Source organism: Carcharhinus amblyrhynchos, chromosome 3, assembly GCF_965287045.1.
Source record: "Carcharhinus amblyrhynchos chromosome 3, sCarAmb.v2.hapA, whole genome shotgun sequence".
NCBI lineage: Eukaryota > Metazoa > Chordata > Chondrichthyes > Carcharhiniformes > Carcharhinidae > Carcharhinus > Carcharhinus amblyrhynchos.
The window spans coordinates 128,426,281-128,453,386 of record NC_137326.1 but is presented as its reverse complement, the minus strand read 5'-3'; the positions used below and the strand labels follow the sequence as shown (position 1 = coordinate 128,453,386).

General features: G+C 44.9%; 1 protein-coding gene across 1 annotated transcript; it reads left to right on the top strand.

Annotated features, from left to right (window-relative positions):
- Positions 1–12,104: 12,104 nt before the first annotated feature.
- On the top strand, positions 12,105–21,335 carry commd2 (COMM domain containing 2). The gene is made up of 5 exons (XM_080185984.1): positions 12,105–12,200; positions 13,827–13,904; positions 15,515–15,597; positions 17,169–17,342; positions 19,856–21,335. Exons 1-5 carry the CDS (start codon positions 12,134–12,136, stop codon positions 20,051–20,053), a joined length of 600 nt encoding a protein of 199 aa, XP_080042110.1. The 5' UTR covers positions 12,105–12,133; the 3' UTR covers positions 20,054–21,335.
- Positions 21,336–27,106: the final 5,771 nt, after the last annotated feature.

Genomic DNA, 27,106 nt, shown 5'->3' with positions numbered 1-27,106 from the left:
TGCAGTACTGGGCAGCTCCCTTCTCTTAATGACACAATAGGAGCGCTCCACCTTTTACACAATAGGTGGACCGGACATCATTAATACATCGTTGTAATCAAGTAGGTGAACGATCGTCAACACATTGTTATAGACAGATACAGTCATGAGAGTTTCATAAGAACATAAGAACATAAGAACATAAGAAATAGGAGCAGGAGTAGGCCATCTAGCCCTTTGAGCCTGCCCCGCCATTCAATAAGATCATGGCTGATCTGTTGCGGCTCAGTTCCACTTTCCCGCCCTCTCCCCATAACCCTTAATCCCCTCTCTTATCAAGAACCCATCAACCCGCTTCTTAAAAATATTTAGCGAGGCAGCCTCCACCACTTCAACGGGCAGAGAATTCCAGAGATTCACCACCCTTTGAGTGAAGAAGTTCCTCCTCAACTCCGTTCTAAACCGCCTCCCCTTTATCTTGAGGCTGTGCCCCCTAGTCCTACTGTCTTTTTTGAGCGGGAAGAGTCTCTCCACCTCTATCCTATCCATCCCATTCATCATCTTATACGTCTCAATGAGATCTCCCCTCATTCTTCTAAACTCTAACGAGTACAAGCCTAGTTTATTCAGCCTCTCCTCATAGCTCAATCCCCTCAACTCCGGTATCAGCCTAGTAAACCTCCTCTGCACTCCCTCCAGGGCCAAAATATCCTTGCGCAGGTGCGGCGCCCAAAACTGCACACAGTACTCCAGCTGCGGCCTCACCAATGCCCTATACAGCTGCAGCAAGACCTCCCTACTTTTATATTCAATCCCCCTCGCTATGAAGGCCAGCATCCCATTCGCCTTCCTGACCACCTGCTGCACCTGCAAGCTGGGTTTTTGCGACTCATGCACAAGGACCCCGAGGTCCCTCTGCACCGTCGCCTGCTGCAGTTTTTCGCCACGTAAGTAATAGTCCTTCCTACCATTCTTCCTACCAAAGTGGACCACCTCACACTTGCCAACATTAAATTCCATTTGCCATTTCCTGGCCCATTCGCCCAGCCTATCTAGATCCTTCTGCAGACTCTCCACACCCTCCGCACAATTTGCCTTTCCCCCAATCTTGGTGTCATCAGCAAATTTCGACACCCTGCACTCGGTTCCCTCCTCCAGATCATCTATATAAATGGTAAATAGCTGAGGCCCCAGCACCGACCCCTGGGGCACCCCACTAGTCACCATCCGCCAATCCGAATAGCACCCATTGACCCCCACTCTCTGCCTCCTATTTGACAACCAATCCTCTATCCACGCTAACACCCTACCCCCAACTCCATGTCCCCTGACCTTCTGCAATAACCTCTTGTGAGGTACCTTGTCAAACGCCTTCTGAAAATCCAGAAAGACCACATCCACCGGCTCTCCTCTATCCACTGCCCTAGACACATCCTCATAGAACTCCAGTAAATTTGTCAGACACGACTTCCCTTTAATGAAACCGTGTTGCGTCCGCCCTATCAAGCAATTCCCTTCAAGATGCCTCGCAATTTCCTCCTTAATGACGGATTCTAACATTTTACCTACCACAGACGTTAAACTAACCGGCCTATAATTCCCCGCCTTTTGCCTGGCACCTTTCAACATCGCATTGTTCCATGAGTGAATACATTTCCTCTTTATCAATGATTTAGTCTCAGTCTATTCATACAGTAATTGGTTTTCCTGCATTTATGTATTCCCGTTCCCATTTGTGACTAATCACTCTATCAGACCCCATTGTCCCAGGGCTGTCTTTATCTTTAAGGTGCCTGGCTTCCCGCAGTATTTGTTCCCTGTATGTTTAATTTAAATAACAGTCTGTCCTGTGGTTTAAATTTCCAAGTAGCTCTGATGACACCAAGATTGGAGGAAAGGCAAATTGTGCGGAGGGTGTGGAGAGTCTACAGAAGGATCTAGATAGGCTGGGCGAATGGGCCAGGAAATGGCAAATGGAATTTAATGTTGGCAAGTGCGAGGTGGTCCACATTGGTAGGAATAATGGTAGGAAGGATTATCACTTACGTGGCGAAAAACTGCAGCAGGCGACGGTGCAGAGGGACCTTGGGGTCCTTGTGCATGAGTCGCAAAAACCCAGCTTGCAGGTGCAACAGGTGGTCAGGAAGGCAAATGGGATGCTGGCCTTCATAGCGAGGGGGATTGAATATAAAAGATTGAGCTATGAGGAGAGGCTGAATAAACTAGGCTTGTACTCGTTAGAGTTTAGAAGAATGAGGGGAGATCTCATTGAGACGTATAAGATGATGAATGGGATGGATAGGATAGAGGTGGAGAGACTCTTCCCGCTCAAAAAAGACAGTAGGACTAGGGGGCACAGCCTCAAGATAAAGGGGAGGCGGTTTAGAACGGAGTTGAGGAGGAACTTCTTCACTCAAAGGGTGGTGAATCTCTGGAATTCTCTGCCCGTTGAAGTGGTGGAGGCTGCCTCGCTAAATATTTTAAGAAGCAGGTTGATGGGTTCTTGATAAGAGAGGGGATTAAGGGTTATGGGGAGAGGGCGGGAAAGTGGAACTGAGCCACGACAGATCAGCCATGATCTTATTGAATGGCGGGGCAGGCTCGAAGGGCTAGATGGCCTACTCCTGCTCCTATTTCTTATGTTCTTATGTTCTTAATATAAAAGTAGGGAGGTCTTGCTGCGGCTGTATAGGGCATTGGTGAGGCCGCAGCTGGAGTACTGTGTGCAGTTTTGGGCGCCGTACTTACGCAAGGATATTTTGGCCTTGGAGGGAGTGCAGAGGAGGTTTACTAGGCTGATGCCGGAGTTGAGGGGGTTGAGCTATGAGGAGAGGCTGAATAAACTAGGCTTGTACTCGTTAGAGTTTAGAAGAATGAGGGGAGATCTCATTGAGACGTATAAGATGATGAATGGGATGGATAGGATAGAGGTGGAGAGACTCTTCCCGCTCAGAAAGGATAATAGGACTAGGGGGCACAGCCTCAAATAAAGGGGGGGGGTGCGGTTTAGAACGGAGTTGAGGAGGAACTTCTTCACTCAAAGGGTGGTGAATCTCTGGAATTCTCTGCCCGTTGAAGTGGTGGAGGCTACCTCGCTAAATATTTTTAAGACACGGGTTGATGGGTTTTTGAGGGGATTAAGGGTTATGGGGAGAGGGCGGGAATGTGGAACTGAGCCACAACAGATCAGCCATGATCTTATTGAATGGCGGGGCAGGCTCGAAGGGCTTGATGGCCTACTCCTGCTCCTATTTCTTATGTTCTTATGTTCTTATGTTCTCTCTTCATTAAAAGTCAGTGCCTGCTTAATGTCTTTTAACCCTTCATGTGCCGGGCAGCTATTTTATGCCAGGCATCCCATCTTTATGATTTTTCTCCACTACAGAAATTAGGTTAATTAAAGGCAAATTAGATGCAGAAAGTAAAACAAAGAGTGAGAGATAAAGAATGGAGTTAAGAGGAAGAGAAAGAAAGTGAAAAAGTGGGGAAAATACTAGAATAAAAATTTTATAAAAGAAACTACTTGCAAGCAGCTGGACTCAGTGGGTTCAATTGTTCAGGTCCATTAATCACCCCATTAACTGGGCCCTTGTGCCTGTGTTACCATGCCACCTGTGGAACCTGTGACTTATAATTTGTCACAGGTCACTAGTCGATTTGTCCACTCTGTTAACATCTATTAAGTTTATTTATTAGTGTCACAAGTAAGCTTACGTTAACACTGCAATGAAGTTACTGTGAAAATCCCCTAGTTGCCACACTCTGGTGCCTGTTCGGGTACACTGAGGGAGAATTTAGCATAGCCAATGCACTTAACCAGCACATCTTTCAGACTGTAGGAGGAAACTGGAGAACCCGGAGGAAACCCATGCAGAGACAGGGAGAACGTGCAGACTCAACACAGACAGTGACCCAAGCCAGGAATTTAACCTGGGTCTCTGGCGCTGTGAGGCAGCACTGCTACCTACTGTGGCACAGCCTTATGAAAACAGGAATCTACTGTCAACCTCCTCAAAAGTGCCAAGGAACTGTTGGATTTCCATTGTATGTAGAAATTAAACTCATTGCAGAAATTTTCACCTGGTATCTTAAGGCACAAGAGCTCAGTTAATGGGGTGATTAATTGACCTTAATAATTGAACTCATTGAATCCAACTTTTATTCTAATATTTTCCCACTTTTTCACTTTCTTTCTCTCCCTCCTATCTCCATTCTTTATCTGTCACTCTCTTTTTTACTTTCTGCATCTAATCTGCCTTTAATTAACCTAATTTCCATCTCTCTCTTTCATCTGTTTCTTTCTCGAAGGGTTGTATTTTATGGGTCCCCCACCTGGCGTGTTTTTATTGGGGGTTGGAGGGGGTGAGCGTGCATGTAAATTGGACAGGTGCCCAACTTGTTACCAAGACAATTGACGCTTTAAAATGTTTGCCATGGGCAGCCAGACAAGAGCAGGCAGCCTGATTGTACTAATGTGAACTTCAAAGGATGGGAAGGGTTCAATCATTGAGAGTGACCCTTAATGACCCTTAATGTCACACCCATCCCCTTTCTTCCTAACACCCAAGAGTCTTAAACCTAACTCCCTCCATCCTGCTCTCCGTCCAACTGAAACCCTCTGTGCCTAAGATCTCTGGGGCAGCACGGTGGCACAGTGGTTAGCACTGCTGCCTCACAGCACTAGGGACCTTGTGCATGAGTCGCAAAAACCCAGCCTGCAGGTGCAGCAGGTGGTCAGGAAGGCAAATGGGATGCTGGCCTTCATAGTGAGGGGGATTGAATATAAAAGTAGGGAGGTCTTGCTGCAACTGTACAGGGCACTGGTGAGGCCGCAGCTGGAGTACTGTGTGCAGTTTTGGTCGCCGCACTCGCGCAAGGATATTTTGGCCTTGGAGGGAGTGCAGAGGAGGTTCACTAGGCTGATACCGGAGTTGAGGGGGTTGAGCTATGAAGAGAGGCTGAATAGACTCGGCTTGTACACGTTAGAGTTTAGAAGGATGAGGGGGGATCTTATTGAGACATATAAGATGATGAATGGGATGGATAGGGTAGAGGTGGAGAGGTTCTTCCCGCTCAGAAAGGACAGCAGGACTAGGGGGCACAGCCTCAAGATAAGAGGGGGGCAGTTTAGAACAGAGTTGAGGAGGAACTTCTTCACTCAAAGGTGGTGAATCTCTGGAATTCTCTGCCTGTTGAAGTGGTGGAGGCTACCTCGCTAAATATATTTAAGACGTGGGTAGATAGGTTTTTGGTAGGCAAGGGAATTAAGGGTTATGGGGAGAAAGTGGGAACGTGGAACTGAGCCACTTCAGATCAGCCATGATCTTATTGAATGGCGCGGCAGGCTCAAAGAGCTAGATGGCCTACTCCTGCTCCTATTTCTTATGTTCTTATGTTTCAATCCTGGCCTTGGACGACTGTCTGCACTTTCTCTCCGTGTCTGAGTGGGTTTCCTCCAGGTTTTCCAGTCTTGTCCCACACTTCAAAAGATGTGCGGGTTAGGTGGATTAGCACTGCTGCCTCACAGTGCCCAGGACCCAGGTTCAATTCCAGACTTGGGAGGAGTTTGCACATTCTCCCTGTGTCTGTGTAGGTTTCCTCCAGGTGCTCCAGTTTCCACCCACGCTCCAAAGATGTGCGGGTTCAGTGGATTGACCATACTAAATTCTCCTTAGTGTCCAAAAATGTGTAGGTTGGATGAATAGTAAAATTGTGGGGTTACAGGGATAGGGTGGAGGCTCTGGGTGAGATACCCTTTGGAGAGTCAGTGCAGACTCAATGGGCAGAATGGCCTCCATCTGCATTGCAGGGACTCTATGAAAATGTTGAGTTTGTGGGTTGGGTAAAGAGAAAGGGTGGTTAGGACTCTTAATTTTTACTTCCATTGAGTACAGGTTCATGTCTTCTTCCAGGAGTTAAGTCTATGGGCGGGATTTTCCGGCTGTGCTCACCCCAAAGCCAGAAAATCCCACCCGAGGTCAACAGATCTTTGCATGATCCCGGGTCCCACCCACTACGAGTTCCATGGTGGACAGGAGGGGAAAATTCCACCCAATGATTTTGATTTGACCAATACTCCAGCACAGTGCTGGTGATGTGAACATTGAGAGACAGCCATTATCCAGTGGATGTGAATGTTCCTATGGTACGATTTGAAGAATAGGCAGTTCCCCTGGATCTCTCCCCCAGCATTCTAGAATAACAGATCCTTCAACTTAACACTGTTCCTAGGCTCTTTACAATTTTTTTAGTAAAATGTCTGCCACGTTTGCCTTGAACAGAGTAGCTAGACTTCAAAAGGAATTTATTGGTCATGCAGTGCTATGGAATGTCCAGAGGATTTTATGTATGCGCAAGAAATGCAAAACTTTTTTTTTGTTTGTTTTAGTTGCGAGGAGCTGGAAGAGAGATTCTAATTTCGCTGGAAGGTGAACATTCACCGCCATCTATCATGCGCTCACACCAGAAGCACTGACCAAGGAGAAAAGACAGAACCACTATGTGTGTGACATACAAATAAATCTGATTGCAATCTATGTTTGCAGTTTTATCTTGGATCTTGGAACTGGACATCTGCCAATTTACCCAGCGCCATTCATTTGCTTTCATAGTAATCCTTTCTGATACACAACAGTGCAGCATTATGAACATTTTACGTCTGTTTTTCATTTCATTATTGCATTCCTAACTAAACTGTTAGAACCTTTTTCTAAAATGTCAGTGCACTGCACAATGTTGGTCAGCAACCTCAGTCCATCTCTCTCTCTCTCTCTCTCTCTAATGCCAAGTTTCACTTCCTACAATCTGCAGGCTACCATAGTGACACAAACTGCAGTTACTCATTACGCATGTTCTTTAACAATTCTAACTATGAAATTTATTTTTCTTTGGTGGGATTGTTTGATTTGGCAAGACTTAGATGTAAGAAGTTCTTGTCAGTTGCCTTTAGATTACGGCACATGGCAATGCCAAATGTCCCAGGCCCACTAATGACATTGAAATGACATTTAGATTCTAATTTATTGAGCTCTGCACTGATTCCTGGCGTGGAGCTGACAGCATGGAAATTGCTCCGCCGGAGATGCGTGGAGGCCATGGTGCCTAGCGAGGACCCCGCAAAACAGCCTCCACTAGAGTCTCTACAAAAGCAGCGCTGCAGGCTGGGAGAATCCCCCCCAGTATTTAACAGATGCACTCTATCCAAGAAATTCAAAATCAAGACAGATTAAATTCAAATTTTTAGGGGAAGAAAATGGCCTTCATCAAGATTGCCCAGCAGTTTCCGTGCAAGTTAAAGGCTTCAATACGAACTTTAAAATTGATACTGGAGCTTGCATTAATATACTAGCAGATGACCTAGTCTAACTTCAGCTAATACCCTTCTATCCATCAGAAATCAAATTGCAAGGTCTCGGTGGCACAAATCTTCCAATAAAAAGCAAGGTAATTTCTACCCTTTGTTACTAGGGATGGCAGATCGTTGATTCTCTCTGTGATTTTCACAATCAATGCAAATCCTTATCGAATGTTGGCGGACTACTCTGTATTCTGGAAGATCCAGCCAGTGACAACATTTGATCAACTCGATGCTTTTCATTGGAGCAATCTCGGAAGTTTTATGTAGAACCAGTGGAACTTCAGCCTCCGGCAGCTGAGAAGATTTATTCAATCAGCAGCGAGTTCCTTTCTATCACCAAAGACACCATCTACAACACTCTGGGCAGATAGTGAGGTTATTGATCTCAGTTTTTGACAAAGTGAGGGCAGATGTGACAGATACAGAGGGCATTGAAAGACAGTGATGCTGTGTTACTGTAACTTTATTTTTGATGCTATGTGTAACGCTATCAGGAAGCACTTTGCATCTGGACATTTGGGATGGTTGGAAAGACTATGGGCAGGATTTTACCTTCCCCCTGTCGCTTTTTTCCTGGTGCTGGAAGCAGCCTTTGTCCAGCAGGAATCTAACTATACCCTTGCACAGACACACTAAATTAAACCCACTTGAAAATATACCTAGGTCAGAATTCTGTGGCCATTCACGCCCCACCACTGCTGCCAGCAAGACTGGAGAACTTGCAGCCCAGCCAAATCCCTGTTCACTGCAGCGGGGCTGGAGAATCCCAGCTGTGGGCAAGAGAATCCCACTCCTTATTTCTAATATTTACCAACACAAATACAAATCCCTTAAACTACCTTTGGTTTCCTAACAAGAAATAATGGAAGTTGATTAACATCAGCTAGTTCTATAAAATAATGAGGAGTATAGGTAGGGCAGATAGTCAACGTCTTTTCCCAAAGGTAGGGGAGTCTCAAACTAGAGCGCATAGGTTTAAGGTGAGAGGGGAGAGATATAAAAGAGTCCAGAGGAGCAATTTTTCACACAGATGGTGGTGAGTGTCTGGAATGAGCTGCCAGAGGTAGAGATGGAGGTGGGTACAATTTTGTCTTTTAAAAAGCATTTGCACATTTACATGGGTAAGATGGAATTCGAAGGATATGGGCCAAACACGGGCAACTGACAATAGCTCAGTGATAAAAACTGTTAGGCTGAAGGGCCAGTTTCCATGCTGCAAACCTCTGTGACTCTGTCTCAGCAGAAACCGTCTCCTGCAAATTACATCTTAGACTGTGGACATGATGTGAGTTGAAAGAAAGCCATTCTGGGTTAAAGACAGGTTTGTGTTTTTTTGCCTTCCAAGAAGACACCAGAAAATGGATTACAAACCAAGTGCAATCCTGTGTGCTAGTCTGCTTTGCAGTTCTACTGTGCTGTGGAGGTCACGTTTACAGGTGACGAAGGTGAAGTTGGGAGGAGTAGCTGTGGTTAGTGACAGATACAAAGAAATGGTTGAGACCATGAGAATGGAGATTCTATGGGAGGTGGCAGGTTGCAGGATGGCCATGAATGTGGGTCAGTTCACAAGTAGGCAGAGAGGGAAAAGAGAGTGAAAACAAGTAAGACCACAGTGAGTTTAAATAGAGATTTAGCCTCCAACATGGAAGAGCTGTTCAGTGCAAAGGCAGAGGGAGGAAAATAAAGATGATGTTGGTGTGAAACCCACAGAGGGTGTGATGTGGTGATAGTGGTAGTGGTGGGGTGGTGGGTTGCATTAGAAAACAATGATTTTAAAGGGGTGAAGGGATGTAGAAAGGTGAGGTATTTAAGGGAGAAGGTACAAGAGGAGTACAAAAAGAGATTCTTGCAGCAGGTGGTCAGGAAGGCGAATGGGATGCTGGCCTTCATAGCGAGGGGGACTGAATATAAAAGTAGGGAGGTCTTGCTGCAGCTGTATAGGGCATTGGTGAGGCCGCAGCTGGAGTACTGTGTGCAGTTTTGGGCGCCGCACCTGCGCAAGGATATTTTGGCCCTGGAGGGAGTGCAGAGGAGGTTTACTAGGCTGATACCGGAGTTGAGGGGATTGAGCTATGAGGAGAGGCTGAATAAACTAGGCTTGTACTCGTTAGAGTTTAGAAGAATGAGGGGAGATCTCATTGAGACGTATAAGATGATGAATGGGATGGATAGGATAGAGGTGGAGAGACTCTTCCCGCTCAAAAAAGACAGTAGGACTAGGGGGCACAGCCTCAAGATAAAGGGGAGGCGGTTTAGAACGGAGTTGAGGAGGAACTTCTTCACTCAAAGGGTGGTGAATCTCTGGAATTCTCTGCCCGTTGAAGTGGTGGAGGCTGCCTCGCTAAATATTTTTAAGAAGCGGGTTGATGGGTTCTTGATAAGAGAGGGGATTAAGGGTTATGGGGAGAGGGCGGGAAAGTGGAACTGAGCCACAACAGATCAGCCATGATCTTATTGAATGGCGGGGCAGGCTCGAAGGGCTAGATGGCCTACTCCTGCTCCTATTTCTTATGTTCTTATGTTATCTGATATGTCTATCCTTGCAATGCTTTGTCTTCCTTGCCTGATTGGAAAACAAAACAACACACAGCCTCTTGGATTGCCAGTTAGTCACTCTTCCCATCCCCAATTTTTTTTTATATAATGAATAAGCAGAAGGGTTCAAAGAATATCAAACATTTTATTTTAATGGCTCCTATGACTTTCTCCTGGGTTCAGTGTCTGACCAATGTCCATCCAGTTGGGTTGGACCCTGAGGACTTTGAACGTCCAGGCCAGTGCTGGAGGTTCGCAATGCTGTCTAGACCAGGGTGTGATTGGTGATCAGGGCACACTGGCACTATGAGGTTGGAGCAGGCCAGGTCTTGTGAAGTAAAGCCAGGTGGGCAGTCTTTGTTGAGGGGCATCACAGATTACCAGGAGATTGGTAATCACAGATTACAGATTGGGCAGGAGCCCAACCCTATTTTGATCATGATGTGGAGATGCCGGCGTTGGACTGGGGTGGGCACAGTAAGAAGTCTCATAACACCAGGTTAAAGTCCAACAGGTTTATTTAGAATCATGAGCTTTCAGAGTGCTGCTCCTTCATCAAGTGATGAGACTTCTTACTATTTTTATCTGTTAAGTGTGCCTCTGACTGCAGACCAATTTGAATATATAGGGCAGGGTTTTACAGCTGTGCTCATCTCAAAGCTGGAAAATCCCACCTGAGGTTAACAGACCTTTGCATGGTCTGCTTTGATTCCCATGGTGGGCATGATGGGAAAATTTGACCCATAGTGACTGAAATGAACGATATGCTGAGTGGCGAGGAAGCTGGGGGAAAAGGAGGAGGAGAGAGGTGGAGAGGAGTGGGGAGTAGGAGAGAGGAGGGAAGGGGAGGAGAGGGGGAAAGGGGAGATGTGGGTCGGGGGAAGGGATATGCTTTGTATGTGTATAACGCAGAAGGAACAATACTTTTTTCTGTATCCCAATACGTGTGAGAATAATAAATCAAATCAATTCAAATGGTTCAGGTGTTGAGACCATAACAATTGCGTGTGTCTGGGAGGCACTGGGTTATGATGTGGAGGTGCTGGTGTTGGACTGGGGTAAACACAGTAAGAAATCTCACAACACCAGGTTAAAGTCCAACAGGTTTATTTGGTAGCAAAAGCCACAAGCTTTCGGGCATCTGACCCTTTGTCAGGTGAGTGGGGAGTTCTGATCGCAAACAGGAGGTGTAAAGACACACACTCAGGTTACAGAATACTGATTAGTATGCGAGTTTTTACAACTAATCAAGTTTTAAAGGTGCAGACAATGTGAGTAGAGATAGCATTAAGCATAGGTCAAAGGGATTGTATTGTCTCCAGACAGGATAATAAGTGGAATTTTAGCTCTGTTGCTCTTTTGCCACAACCTGTTGGACTTTAGCCTGGTGTTGTGAGACTTCTTACTGTGTTCACAGCTCTGATGTGCTTCCGTGCCTGTTGGGCACCGCAGGGGCTGAGGTTCCTTATAGACCCCGACAATCACATTTTGATTTGACGTGTCTTAAGTTTCCTTTGTACTTTTTGTTTCTGTTCGGGCCGTTCCCCCTCCTTTTGGGGAGCCGCCCCCTTTTTCTTTGTCCGAATGTAATTTAAGTTTGTTTACTTGGTTTGACCCGAAAGCTCTGATGTGGAGATGCCGGCGTTGGACTGGGGTAAACACAGTAAGAAGTCTGACAACACCACGTTTAAGTCCAACCGATTTATTTGATAGTAAACTTTACTATCAAATAATAGTTTACCATCAGATAAATTGGTTGGACTTTAACCTGGTGTTGTGAGACTTCTCAGGGCTGGCTGCAGACTCCCGATGTGGGTATGCCGGCGTTGGACTGGCGTAAACACAGTAAAAAGTCTGACAACACCAGGTTTTAGTCCAACCTATTTATTTGATAATATACTCGCAAGCTTTCGAGGGGTTACCCTCTTCGTCAGGTGAATGGAGAGTTCTGGCCTCAGACAGGCCTCTCTGTCTGAGGCCAGAACTCTCCATTCACCTGACGAAGAGGGTAACCCCTCGAAAGCTTGCGAGTATATTATCAAATAAATAGGTTGGACTAAAACCTGGTGTTGTCAGACTTTTTACTGCAGACTCCCAGTGCAGCCACTGGTGGGCAGTGTGGAGGGGACGGGCGGAACATTTGTTCGGGCTCCTGGTTTAACACGGACCCTTTGAAGCAGCGGGGCTTCCGGGTCTGGGACGGAAGTGCTCGCTGTGTTCTTTCCCCCCCCCGGCCGGCTGCAGGTTCGGCTCTGAGTGAAAATGCTGCTGGTTTTAGCGGAGGAGCACAAGGAGCATCTGGGGTTCCTGACTCGGGTGGACTCCGCCGGTCAGTGAGTGGGAGTGTGGGCTGCGGGGAAGGGGGGGGATAGTGAGGGAGAGAACGCGAAAGAGGGGAGGGGAGAGGGAGGGGAGAGGGAGGGGAGGGAGGGGAGAGGGAGGGGGGGGAGGGGAGAGGGGGGGGGGGAGGGGAGGGGAGGGAGAGAAGAGGGGAGGGGGGATGGGAGGGAGAGAAGAGAGGAGGGGGGGGAGGGGAGGAGTGAAAGGGAGGGGGGAGGAGTGAAAGGGAGGGAGGGGGGAGGAGTGAAAGGGAGGGAGGGGGGAGGAGTGAAAGGGAGGGAGGGGGGAGGAGTGAAAGGGAGGGAGGGGGGGAGGAGTGAAAGGGAGGGAGGGGATGGAGTAGGAGGAGAGGGGAGTGAAGGGGGGGAGGAGTGAAAGGGAGGGAGGGGATGGAGTAGGAGGAGAGGGGAGTGAAGGGGGGGAGGAGTGAAAGGGAGGGAGGGGATGGAGTAGGAGGAGAGGGGAGTGAAGGGGGGGAGGAGTGAAAGGGAGGGAGGGGATGGAGTAGGAGGAGAGGGGAGTGAAGGGGAGGGAATGGAGTCAAAGCATTGGGCTGTCTAGGAGTTAGGATGAGGGGGTAGGAATGAGGGAGCAAGGGTGGGGAGGAGTAAAGGAGAATTGGGGTTGGGGTGGGGTCTGGGTGTTAGGGATGGGGTGCAGGTGCAGATTGGTATGGATGCAGGAAAATGGATGGCAAGGTATGGGGATGAGCCGTTGGTGGCATAAATACTCCAGCAATACTTAGAGGAGAAGAACCTGGTTTCCTGACCTAGTTTGATTTCAATGTGATTCCTGTCGATCAACCAACCTGGCTGATCCTTGGTTGTCCTTGGAACTGGCCCAATAAGATGCTCAGTCATGTCAAACCCCGGTGCTGATGTGGGAATGGGATGCTTCCTATTCAGAGGAGTTGAGGGGGTTGAGCTATGAGGAGAGGCTGAATAAACTAGGCTTGTACTCGTTAGAGTTTAGAAGAATGAGGGGAGATCTCATTGAGACGTATAAGATGATGAATGGGATGGATAGGATAGAGGTGGAAAGACTCTTCCCGCTCAAAAAAGACAGTAGGACTAGGGGGCACAGCCTCAAGATAAAGGGGGGGCGGTTCAGAACGGAGTTGAGGAGGAACTTCTTCACTCAAAGGGTGGTGAATCTCTGGAATTCTCTGCCCGTTGAAGTGGTGGAGGCTGCCTCGCTAAATATTTTTAAGAAGCGGGTTGATGGGTTTTTGATAAGAGAGGGGATTAAGGGTTATGGGGAGAGGGCGGGAAAGTGGAACTGAGCCACGACAGATCAGCCACGACAGATCAGCCATGATCTTATTGAATGGCGGGGCAGGCTCGAAGGGCCAGATGGCCTACTCCTGCTCCTATTTCCTATTTCTTATGTTGCAGCAAATTACAAACAGAAGTATGTAGTCAACTCTCTAGAACAGCACACTCCAGTTTATTGTGTTCCAGCTGAGCACCGGTTATGTCAGTAGGTCTGCTAAAAAAAACAAAATTTGGATGTGTAAATAACTCATATATACAAGGAAGGAGAAGAAGGGGAATTGGTGTTTTTGTTGCTGTAATGAACCATTAATTTCTATAATAAATCCTTTTGTTTGGTTCAGTTGTAGGAGAATTCTGTCGAATTGCAGTGGAATTTTTGAAAAAAGGCTCAAATCCCAAAATATTTGAAGGAGCGGCAAGTATGTAATGAGCAGCTTTTAATCTGTGATCCTATTTAAGGCAGCAGTGTTCTGTAACTCAGCAGAATGTGCTAATGTTACGCTTCCTCTACCCACAGCCTGTTCTGTGTTTTGAGGGAAGTAACTAACTGTGCACTCAGTTGCGTTGGGATAATGAGGTGGGAACCACAAGATGCACATTATTTTATCAATTATGGAAATAATGTATGCTAAATTGACACAAGTGTTATTGGGTTGCTTGAGCAGGATATTGAAGTGATGAGTGCATTTGGTGAGAATGGGTTGTTCAGTAACATTGCTGCATCCCATTGCCATTTCACTAGTTCATCCAAGAGGTGAGGTGACTGCCCTTGACATCAAGGCAGCATTTGACCAAGTATGGCATCAAAGAGCTCCAGCAAAACTAGAATTGATGCGAATTAGGGGAAAATCTCCACTATTTGGAGTCATACCTGGCACAAAGGAAGATGGTTGTCGTGGTTGGAGGTTAATTATCTCAACCCCAGGACAACACTGCAGGGGTTTCTCAGGGTCGTGTCCTCGGCCCGACCATCTTCAGCTACTTGATTGATGTCCTTCCCTCCATCAGAAGGTCAGAAGTGGGGATGTCCACTGATGTGCAACTTGTTCTCACAATTTAACCCTTTATATCCAATGTTCACCCTTCATGATGACTCGTACTGAAACAGTCGTATCCAAATCCAGCAAGACCTGGACAAAGTCCAAGGCTTGTGTTGACAAGTAACATTTGTGCCACACAAATCCAGGCAATGGCCTTTCCAACAGGAGAGAATCTAATCATCGCCTTGATAATATTCAATGACATTACCATTGCTGAATCCCCTACTATCAACACCTGGGGGTTACTATTGACCAGAAACTGAACTGCAATAGTTATGAATTCTGTGGCTACAAGAGCAGATCAGAGGCTAGGAATACTGTGGAGAGTCAATCGTCAATTGCAGTTCAGTCAAAGCCTGCCTACCGTCTACAAGGCACAAGTCAGAGCGTAATAGAATACTCTGCATTCCTGGATGAATGCAGTTTCAACAACACTCGCAAAGGTCAAAATTATCCATGACAAAGCAGCTCGCTTGATTGGCACCCCATCCACCAACATCCACTCCCTCCACCATCATCGCACAGTTTGTAGCAGCTACCAGCTGCATTGCAGGAACTCGCCAAAGCCCCGTAGACTACCTTCAAACACATGATGGCCACCATCAATAATAAAAAGGGCAAGCAGGCACATGGGAACACCACCGCCTGGAGGTTCCCCTTCAAGCCACTCACCGTCCTTACTTGAAACTACATCCCCCGTTCCTTCATTGCCATCAGGTTAAAGTCCTGAAATTCCTTCATAACACTGTGGGGTGTATCATCACTTAGACCGCAGTGGTTCAAGGAGGCAGCCGACCGTTGCCCCTTTTTCAACAGGACGACGATGATTGTTTTGATGTGGAAATCCCATATCTTGCACCTCACTGTTCCCTAGTGTAATTAATGACAATGGAGTCATCAATGATGAATTCTCAAACTATATGGCATGACAGCCTGTGTGGTTGGGATGTAATGCACATCAGTTTATCAATTTACTTTTTATTTTGTAGGGAAGCTGAATGTGAGCACTGAAACTGTACAGCATGGAGTAGAGGGACTGATGTACTTGCTTACAGAGAGCTCCAAGATGATGGTAAACAGATTCATTTATTCACATAGCCTTATGCATATTATCCTTGACTTGATCTCCTGGTCATTGAAGAAGTGATTGGAGACAAATATATTACACCCTTTCGCTATCTTTTATAGCAATTTTTTTTTCCTTTGTCCTCTTTCCATCAATTTTCTCACTTCCCTATTACAGACAACTCCTCGTTATGTTATACTGTTCAAATAATGGTTACTTACCATTGCTACTGGCATCTTGGTACACATCAGTGTTCCCTGTAAGCTGCATACATACAGCCACATAACACAGAAATGCCTTGCCAACTGCTCACAAATTGTCCCCCATGAGGTACTGCATACGGATGATGCAAGAACAAAATATTTGAAGATGTCTTGCATTGGAATGAACAGGCGGCTCCCAATGTAAAGAGTTTAGATGGAATATTGATTGATTCATTCATGTGTTCTGCCCTCTGTCGGCTGATGCTTGATCCTCAGCAGTTTTCCTTGGCTGTTCTTATCAGTAGTGGTTTGCCATTGCTTTCCATTCTCACGGGCAGGGCTAGGAGACAACGTCACTCTGAACCACATAGATTGAGAGAGGTTTACAGCAAGGAGACAGACCCTTCGGCCCAATGTGTCCAGGCCACCCGGTTTTTTTTAACCAATTTAGAGGGGGGAGGGTGGTGGCACAGTGGTTAGCACTGCTGCCTCACAATGCCAGGGACCCAGGTTTGATCCCTGGCTTGGGTCACTGTCTGTGTGGAGTTTGCACATTCTCCCTGTGTCTGCGTGGATTTCTTCTGGATGCTCTGGTTTCCTTCCACAGTCCAAAGATGTGCGAGTTATGTGGATTGGCCTTGCTAAATTGCCTCTTCACGTCAGGGGAGTAGCTTGGCTAAGTGCATGAGTTTATGGGGATAGAGCCTGGGTGGGACCGTTTGGCCCATATCCCCCTATATCCATCTTACCCATATAACTGTCTAGGTGCTTTTTAAAAGACAAAATTGTACCCGCCTCTACTACTTTCTCTGGAAGCTCGTTCCAGACACTCACCACCCTCTGAGTGAAAAAATTGCCCTTCTGGACCCCTTTGTATCTCTTTCCCCTCCCCCCATCACCTTAAACTATGCCCTCTACTTTTGGACTCCCCTACCTTCGGGAAAAGATGTTGACTATCTAGCTGATCTGTGCCCCTCATTATTTTATAGACCTCTATATGATCACCCCTAAGCCTCCTACACTCCAGGGAACAAAAGTCCCAGTCCATCCAGCCCCTCCTTATAACTCAAACCCTCAAGTCCTTGCAGCATCCTAGTAATATCCTTTCTATAATAGGTGACCAGAACTCTCCACGATATTCCAAGTGTGGCTTTACCAATGTCTTGTACAACTTCAACCTCTCTTGTATTCAGTGTTGAGCTAGCCTTACATTCCACTCATCCCCCACCAAACATTGTTACAGATCAATAATTAATAAACCAGGAACTTCTGTGGTTTGTATTGCCTGGTTCGCAACTGTGTCAATTAGGTGGGAGGTTATTACTTTGGTGAATTTAAATGCAACATGCAATATCAGATATTACTTGTGATTAGATTTCAGAGGTGGATTTCCAGGACTCTGTGCTTGTTTTGGGTTTTCCTGAAGACCTAAATAAATTACTACTGCAGCTTTACCTGGATAATAGGAAAGAGATTCGGAGTATTCTGAATGAGTTGACTCCAGATTTCCCTCATTACCACAACTTAGAATGGAGACTCGATGTACAGGTAAAGACTTTAGAATGCCCTCAAAAACCCAGTCATTTTGCATAATCTCATATTACTTTGCTCTGTGCGCAGTGACTTTTCTTTGTAAACTCAGTTATGTACCACCCTCATCAAATGTTTTCCCTGGTTTGGTGAAACCACTCTATGTTCTTGACAGGAGGGCTTGAATTCTGATGCATTGTCATTGCTATAAACATGCGATACTGAAGCTGATTGGCTGGATTAGCAGACGTAACTCCATCATAGCTGGTTTTAGAGGGTTAAATTGTGAGAAGTTGCACAAAAGTGACTTGTGGGGAAGGGGAAAGTCATCTTAAAATTTGACCTATGCTATTCGGAACTAAAATCAGAGAGCACACTTCACACACACACACTGCAATAAAAATGGCACTGCTGCCAACACAGCGCTAGGGACTCAGATTCAATTCCCGGCTTGGGTCACTGTCTGTGCCAAGTCTGCATGTTCTCCCATGGGTTTCCTCCAGGTGCTCCAGTTTCCTCCCATAGTCCGAAAGACGTGCTGGTTGGGGTGCATTGGCGGTGCTAAATTCTCCCTCGGTGTACCTGAACAGGTGCCGGAATGTGGCGACTAGGGGATTTTCACAGTAACTTCATTGCAGTGTTAATGTAAGCCTACTTGTGACTAATAAAACTTTGCTAGGCTGTTCTGCTACCTGCATTTAAAAAATACCAGACTTGTTGAGTCTGCCTTTGATGTCCTAAAACCTTAATGTATCCATCCAATAAACATCCATAACAAAACTAACCACAATAAACTAATGTTATTAATCTGTAAACAACATAATGTTCATGGTTTAGTTAACTGGTTTTATGTACATGTCGTGTGGCTGAGATGTAACCAAACATTTAACTTTTTAATTCCTTCCCAAAAAAGTTGTAGATGCTGGGTGAATTGAAATTTTTCATAGAATAGAGTCATAGAACCCCTACAGTACAGAGAGGGGCCATTCGGCCCATTGAGTCTGCACCAACCCCCACAATATCCCCATATCCCTACAAATTTACCCACTAATCCCTCTAACCCCTCTAACCTATGCATTCAGGACACTAAGGGCAATTTTTAGCATGGCCAATCAACCTAACCTGCACATCTTTGGACTGTGGGAGGAAACCGGAGCACCCGGAGGAAACCTACACAGACACAAGGAGAATGTGCAAACTTCACGCAGACAGTGACCCGAGTGGGGAATCAAACCCAGGCTCCTGGAGCTGTGAAGCAGCAGTGCTAACTACTGTGCTACCATGCCACCCCTAAATTTTGAAGAATAAAGATGAACAGATTTCATTGGTTAGAGGTATCATGGGAAAAGGAAGAGTTGTAGGTATGGTAAATGGAATTGATTTACAGATCAGCCATGATTTAATTGATATGTTTGAAGGATTGCATTGTCCACCTTCTATCCTTCATCGTTCTCTAAGGTAAAGTTGGGCCATTTATTGCCACTTTCATGTTCGCATTCACCTAATACTATTTACATCAACTTATAAATAGTAATGTAGCTACAGCCTTGTATTTCAGTGTTAGGCTTGCAACCCAATTTTCTATTTACAGTTAGTTCGCATCAAAAACCCAGTCATTTTACATAATTTAGTATATATAATTTTGCTCTGTGTGCAGTGAAATTTCTTTGTAAACTCAATTATGTATCACCCTCATCAAATGTTTTTCCTGGTTTGGTGAAACCTCTCAACGGACCCAATTTCAGAACTGACCTAAATGTGCCTGCAAATTATTAAGTACCCCAGTCTGTTGCTGTCCCAGAATTCTGTTATTAAGGATTTGTGATTTGCGATGCTTTCTCCATCCAGGTCGTTTGTAGAGATGGAATAAATTGGGATTACCTTTACAATACTATAATAATAATTACCCCCAACTTGACTGCACCTCTCATATGTATTCCTTCTGTTTTAAGACGTAGGAAAAGAAGTAAGCCATTCGGACCATTGACTCTGCTCTGCCATTCAGTGAGATCACGACTGATCTGAAATGATAATCATTAACTCTGCTTTCCCACCTTATCCCCGTGACCCCCTCACTGATTAAAAATCTGACCAACTCAACTTTGCACATACTTGCCGATCCAGCCTCTGCACCCCTCTAACAATTCCACAGATTCACTATGCTCTGTTTTAAATGGGCAACCCCTTACCCTGAAATTATGCCCTCTGCTCCTATTCTACCCCACAAAGGGAAACAACCTCAACTCCGTCTCAAATTCTGCACAGGGTCCCACTCCAGTTGCTGTATTAATCCTTGCCAATCTTTTTTTAAAAAAGGGACAAGGCTTGTTGAGCCTACCTTTGTTCTAAAACCTTAATGTATCCGTGCATTAAACATCATAAAACTAACCGCAATAAACTAGTAAGTTATTAAACTGTAAACAGTGTATTAAACTGTAAACAACATAATGTTCATGTTTCTGTTAGCTGGATTTATGCACATGTCGTGACGTTCAGATGTAACCAAATATTTGTATTATTTCTTCTGTCAGTTGGCCAGTCGTGCCTTAAGGCAACAGATCAAACCACTATTAACTTTGAAGCTGCACCTGGAACAGAATGGACGTCGGAATGCCAATGTACTTCAAACTGACCCTGCCACCTTGTTGCACCTAATCCGCAAGTTGGAGCAAGCGCTGGGTGAAATGAAGACTAACCATTGCAGAAGGATTGTGCGCAATATAAAATAGACAGATTTCAACAGACTGGCGACCACTTGTGTTCCATGTGCCAAATCGAGATAACCGAACATTGGCCAATTTGGGGTGCCGTATGTTGGGTCTTTCTCGTTCTGATGGGAGGAACATGTTGCTGTTTCGTGTACAACACAATCTTGGTTATTGGAAGCATTTTGCAGTATGAGAGTTGGTTATATGGACTTTGTTCGTTTGCATTGACACACGAAATCAATAGCCTTCATGACTGTAATTAAACTGTAAGATAATATTATTTGCTGGAGCTGTCATGGCACACTGTAAAGTGCTTTATGGTGATTGTTGCCCACCAAGATCTGAGCTCCAGATGGGGAAAGACAAGTGCTTCATTTTGACCAAATAAATATTGCATTGGATGAAAAGAGGGCTAGATGGGGAGAAATAACAATGGTTGGGAACAGCGCTAGAAGAATGAAATATAAAGAGGACTAATTAATCAAACAAGGCAGCTAAGAATAGTAGATTGTGGGGTGGCGGAAGACAAAATGCAGCAATAATCCTGTTTACAGGACTGGAAGATACATACCGCCCTTTTATCTCTTGGGGTCAGGCTGACATCAATGCCAAACTCATGAGAAAGATGTTTCTTTTCCAACTGGTAGCTACCAAGTTCCTATGTGCAACCAATTTGGATTTTTGTGTGTCCAGTTCATAGTACCTACCACAAAAATGGCGCTGTATTGGTAGCCTCACTGAGCACGATGACACTTCTGACAAGTTCTTGTGCTGTGTTCTGCTGTAAGGTGGGTTATGGTCATTTATTGGGAGAGTGGAGTGTGTTGGTGTTTAAAAAGTAAGGCATGCTGGACTTGCCATCAGTGACACTTATTACCTTGGTCATGGTGAGAAAGCATGAAGAAAACGATTCACTGATGCGAAGCCTTGTATTTTGTATCACAATTAACAATTTAGCAAGACCATTTTGTTTTAAAAAGCATTTTGATGATCATTGACAGGACATTTAAGCGATAGGTTTAATTTTTGTTCAGCTGTGATTTTCTAACATAAACGAGCAGATGCATTGCAAGTGATTGGTAGATCACAGTCGCAAGACAGAGATTCTACCATGTCCAATTTCTAATTAAATTTGATAGGTAAACTTAGTGTATCAGTTCAGCTTGAATGTAGTATTTACTGTGTCCTAGTGATGTTTAAGCCGGAATGTTAGTATTACTGGAGTCTTGTTTTCAGTGTATTACAATTTGGATATCCAACTTTGGATACTTAACTACAGCCTCCAACAAATATATGAACTGTACTTTGGGCCCATTGGTGCATTTGATTTTGTTTTGATCGTTCTAACATTTGTTTCCAGGCTTCTGTGAGAGTCCAAAGCCAGTTCCCACAGCCTCCTGAATCTTTTAGCAACTTGGAAAGCAGAGAATGCATGTACAAGTTTTCCAATCTTTCAGCACCAGTTTTGTTCCATTGCATCAGTAGGGAGGAAGCAGATCATGCCCGTGATGCCATTTGCTTATTATTCACCTTACTGTTTTTCGATCTTTGGAAGAGATGGCATGGTCTTATTCTTTGCTTGACATGTGATCTCATTGTTTGGGATACTTCATAGATAACTCGGAAGGAGAAATGTTACAAATGTCCATTTTCACTCGATCACCCCCTTATTCTGTTGGTTTGCAGTGGTAGGTTTAAAAAGACTGTTTTTAAACCTACAGACGGAGTGGATACTTCAGGCAGAATGGCATCTATGGCAGTTCGAGTTTATTAAAGTTGAAGTGTATTAGTCACAAGTAACACTGCAATGAAGTTACTGTGAAATTTCTCTCATTTATTATTCTTCGTTGGTGAGGCAGGTTCTCGTTAAAGTGGTGAGTTTTGGCAGCTGCAAAGCATTCATTCGGGGAAATTGAGAATTAAGCATGCTTTCATCTCTTAACATTTACATTGCCGTAAGTAGTAGTTGCCAGTAAGTATACAAAAAGCTATTCTCGTCAACAAAGTGAAAAATGATCACCAGCAACTCTCTAATGTCTGGTATTTTGTAAATTTGGCCAAATGCACTCTTAACGTTTCACTTTCCATAAGAAATTTCTACAGCTATTGATTTTGTTCTGCACTGTTTCTGATTGAATTGTTTTGCCATTACTTCTACTGGTTTCAGCTGCTGCACTGACTATCTCCTGAGCTCCTTATACTTCCTCTTGAGACTGTCCGATCACCAAAGTCAAGTGCAAATCTAACAAGAGTTAGATTTTAAAAAAATTGTTCTTTGCGCAGTAGAATTGCCAATGGGTGGCACAGTGACACAGTGGTTAGCACTGCTGCCACACAGCGCCAGGGACCCGGGTTTGATTCCTGGCTTGGGTAACTGTGTGGAGTCTCCCTGTGTCTGCATGAGTGTCCTCTGGGTGCTCCGGTTTCCTCCCACAGCCCAAAAGACGTGCTGGTTAGGGTGCATTTGCCATGCCAGATTCTCCCTTGGTGTACCTGAACAGGCACTGGAGTGTGGTGATTGGGGGAGATTTTCACAGTAACTTCATTGCAGTGTTAATGTAAGCCTACTTGTGACTAATAATAACTTTATAATTGTTTGTGCCAGAAGAAAAGACAGAATGTAACCTTGCAACCCACTGTAATGAGGTTTAGTTTAATGTGATTCCTCACTTGAGTGCCTACATTCATCTAACATTCACGTTCTGAATAACTACAGTAGGAATTTTCATTTGTTTTGGAATTGTTCTCCCGTCCATATATTCAGTAAAATAAAATTGCATGATACAAATCACATGCCAGAAATCATGGTTGCTACCGATTACTAGAAATTACTTTACAGGCTCTGCCTCGACTTTACATCAGTAAGGTGCTGTATTTTTAAATTAATTGCTGTACCAGATGCACAGAAACATGCCTCAGATCATGGCTGCAGTGTATCTGAAATGGTGGAGACGATACTCAGATCTCAGAAGAAATGTTTCTGATCTATGTTGTTCAATGTTGAAATTAACTCTAATCTTGCTTAAAATATTTGTGTCTGAAACTTGAGAGGTTTTGGTTCGATGTTCCAGGTGCATTACACCTCTGCGGAGTGGCACGGTGGCAGAGTGTTTAACACTGCTGTCTCAATGCACCAGGGACCCAGGTTCAATTCGTGGCTTGCGTCACTGTCTGTGTCTGCGCGGGTTTCCTCCGGGTGCTCCGGTTTCCTCCCATGGTCCAAAGACGTGCTGGTTTGGTGCCTCAGTGCACCCGAGCAGGCGCAGGAGTGTGGCGACTGGGGAATTTTCACAGTAACTTCATTTCAGTGTTAATGTAACCCTACTTGTGCCAAACTTTAAATCTGTCAATGTTTTTAAGCTAAAGTAAGAATCCACGCAGAATGTTGGCTGGGAATAGCTGTGGTTGCAGTACAGTCTGCTGAGCTGGTTTTCCATGATCTTCAAAGGAAGCACGCTGACCAAATTGTAAACACAATAAGGGCATGATGTAGGATTCTGAAAATCTGTAACAAAGAACATCAGACTTGTATGAAGATACCAATTGATTTGTGGCACTTGACAACCTTCTTAACTGTGATTTGGTCTTACCACGTAAAAAGTGGCAAACTGACTCCCATCTTTTTGTGATGTTACTGTTTCATTTGTGTGCATCATTAAGCAACTGATCAGGCAACTGGAAAAAGTTTAACCCCGTAAAAGTATGCTGAGGGGATTATTTGAAATAAAAGGGGTGTTATCAGTTGATGTGTGATGTTAGTTTGTAGGATGGCATGGTGGCACAGTGGTTGGCACTGCTGCATCACAGCTCCAGGGACCTGGGCTTGATTCCTGACTTGGGTCACTGTGTGGAGTTTGCACTTTCTCCCCCTGTCTATGTGGGTTTCCTCTGGGTGCTCCGGTTTCCTCCCATTGTCCAAAGATGTGTGGGTTAGGTTGATTGGCTGTGCTAAATTGCTCTTAGTGCCAGGGGGACTAACAGGGATTGCAGAGATAGGGCCTGGTTTGGATTGTTGTCGGTGCAGACCTGTTGGGCTGAATGGCTTCTTTCTGTGCTGTAGGATTTCTATGATTCTAATTATCTCCTGGGAACAAGTAAAATTCAGTTAATATCTTATACAAGTATGGATATTCAATAGAAATTAGTTTAAAATGTTCAAAGAAATGCAGTAGAACTCTGGTGTATCTCTAGAAGTTGGTGAGAGTTGTAGCTGACATGCCAAATTTCCTTCATCTTCTGAGAAAGTAATTCTGAGCTAGTATCTGATGATACTTCTGAAGATGTGCTATTAAATGTGATTTTTGCTTGACTTTAAAAATTGCTACTGATCTGTCTTTGTATAATTTGTATAACATTTATTCCCAATGTCCCAAAGCGATTTACAGCCAAAGTAGTTTTTGATTGTAGTAACTACGGTCAGAGGAAATCAGGCAGGCAATTTGTGCCTGGTAGCAACAATTGAGTAAATTACTAGACGTCTGTTTTAGGGGATGAATAGTGGCTAAGACTTCAGGCGATTTCCCCCCCCCCCCCCCCCCCCCCCCCCCGTTCCTCTTCAAATGTTGCAATCTTTTATGTCCATCTGAGAGTGCCGGCAGGCCTCAGTTTTAAATTTGATTTTGATTTGATAACTACAAGATGAAGGCAGGTAAAATCGCTGGCTCCAATGCAGCCCTTCCTGATAAGCTCAATGCATTCCATGTCCATTTTTGAGCAAGAGGTCAGCAAGAGCATGCCCTCCATCCTGGAAGCCTCAAACGAACCTGTATCCGAGTTCACCTTCGCTGGTGTCAGAGCAGCCTTCTCGAAAGTCAATCCACAGAAATCTTCTGGCTCAGATGAGGTACCTGGATGAGCCCTCGGGTCCTGAGTGGACCAGTTGGTAGGGGTATTCACAGACATCTTCAACTTCTCTCCACCAGTCTGAATTACACTCTCTACATCAATCTCTCTACATCCCTACCTGCTTCAAGAAGATGACCATCCCAGTACAAAAGAAAAGTCAGTCGGTGTGTCTTCATGACTCGTCCGGTGGCTCTGACATTCATCATTATGAAGTGCTTCAAAAGGTTAGTCGTGGCACAAATCAATTCCAGTCTCCTGGATTGCCTGGATCCACTACAGTTTGTTTATTGCTGCAATAGGTCCACAGCAGACACCATCACCCTGCCCCTACACTCAACCCTGGAACACCTGGACAACAAAGACATTCATGTCAGATTCCTATTCATAGACTGTAGCTCAGCCTTTAGCATCATTATTCCTACAAGATTCGTATCAACTTCGTGGCCTGGGGCCTGGCTCCTCCCTCTGCAACTGGATCCCAGAATTCCTAACCCATAGACCACAGTAAGGATAGGCAACAATACCTCCATGATCATCCTCAGTGTCGCTGCTCAGCAAGGCTGTGTCCTTAGCTCCTTACTACTAATACACATTTGGCCAAATTCCTCTCCAACTCGATTTTCACCATTGATACCATTGTTGTGGGTTATATCTCGTAGAGTTGTAGAGGTTTACAGCCCAACTTGTCTATACTGCCTTTTTTTTTAAAACGCCTAAACTAATCCCAAATGCCTGCATTTGGGCAGCATGTAGCACTGTGGTTAGCACTACTGCTTCACAGCTCCAGGGACCTGGGTTCGATTCCCGGCTTTGGTTACTGTCCGTGTGGAGTTTGCACATTCTCCTTGTGTCTGCATGGGTTTTCTCCTGGTGCTCCAGTTTCCTCCCACACTCCAAAGATATGCAGGTTAGGTTGATTGGCCATGCTAAAATTGCCCCTTAGTGTCCTGAGATGTATAGGTTTAGAGGGATTAGTGGGTAAACATGTAGGAATATGGGGATAGGGCCTGGGTGGGATTGTGGTTGGTGCAAACTCAATGGGCCAAATGGCCTCTTTCAGCATTGTAGGGTTTCTATGATCCTATATCCCGCTATACCCATCACACCCATGTAACAACTAAATGCTTTTTAAAAGACAAAATTGTACCTATCTCTATTGCTACCTCTGGCAGCTTGTTCCAAACACTCACCACCCTATGTGTGAAAAAATTGTCCCTCTGGACACTTTTGTATCTCTCCCCTCTCAACTTAAACCTATGCCCTCTAGTTTTAGACTCCCCTACCTTTGGGAAAAGATATTGACTATCTCGTTGTTCTATGCCTCTCATTATTTTATAAACCTCTACAAGATCACTCCTCAGCTCCTACGCTCCAGAGAAAAAAGTCCCAGTCTATCCAGTCTCCTCTTATAACTCAATCCATCAAGTCCAGGTAGCATCCTACTACATCTTTTCTGCACTCTTCCTAGTTTAATTTCCTCTCTATAATAGGGTGACCAGAATGGCACGCTGTATTCCAAGTGTGGTCTTGTACAATTTCAACAAGACATTCCAACTCCTGTATTCAATGTTCTGACTGATGAAACCAAGCATGCCGAATGTTTTCTTCATCACTCTGTCCGTCTGAGACTCCACTTTCAAGGAGCTATGAACATGTACCCCTAGATCTTTGTTCTGTAACTCTCGCCAATGCCCGTGCTTGCGTGGGTTTTCTCTGGTTTCCTCCCACATCCCAAAAGTGTGCTTTTTAGGCTGATTGGTGTCAATAAATTGTCCCTGAATCCGATCTCCCTTAATCTGGCGCACATATAATTCCCGAAATTTGCACCCCCTTTATTGGGGAGTCCACTAGAGGTGGACAAAAACGTTGACGATCGACGAAAGACTTGAATAAGGTACTCACTGAGTGTTAAAATGGGTGGCGTGGGCTTGTAAGGCAGAAGGGCCTGTTTCCTGTGCTGTGCTGTTCTTTGTTCTTTATTAACTGAGTAAGTCATGCCCTGGTTCAACCTACTAAAATGTATCATCTCACGTTTGTCTAAATTAAACTCCCATCTGCCATTTGTCAACCCACTGGCCTAATTGATCAAGATCCCATTGCAATTGGAGATAACTTTCTTCACTGTCCATTATGCCACCAATCTTAGTGTCATCTGCAAACTTACTAACCATGCCTCCTATATTCTCATCCAAATCATTAATATAAATGACAAATAACAGTGGACCCAGC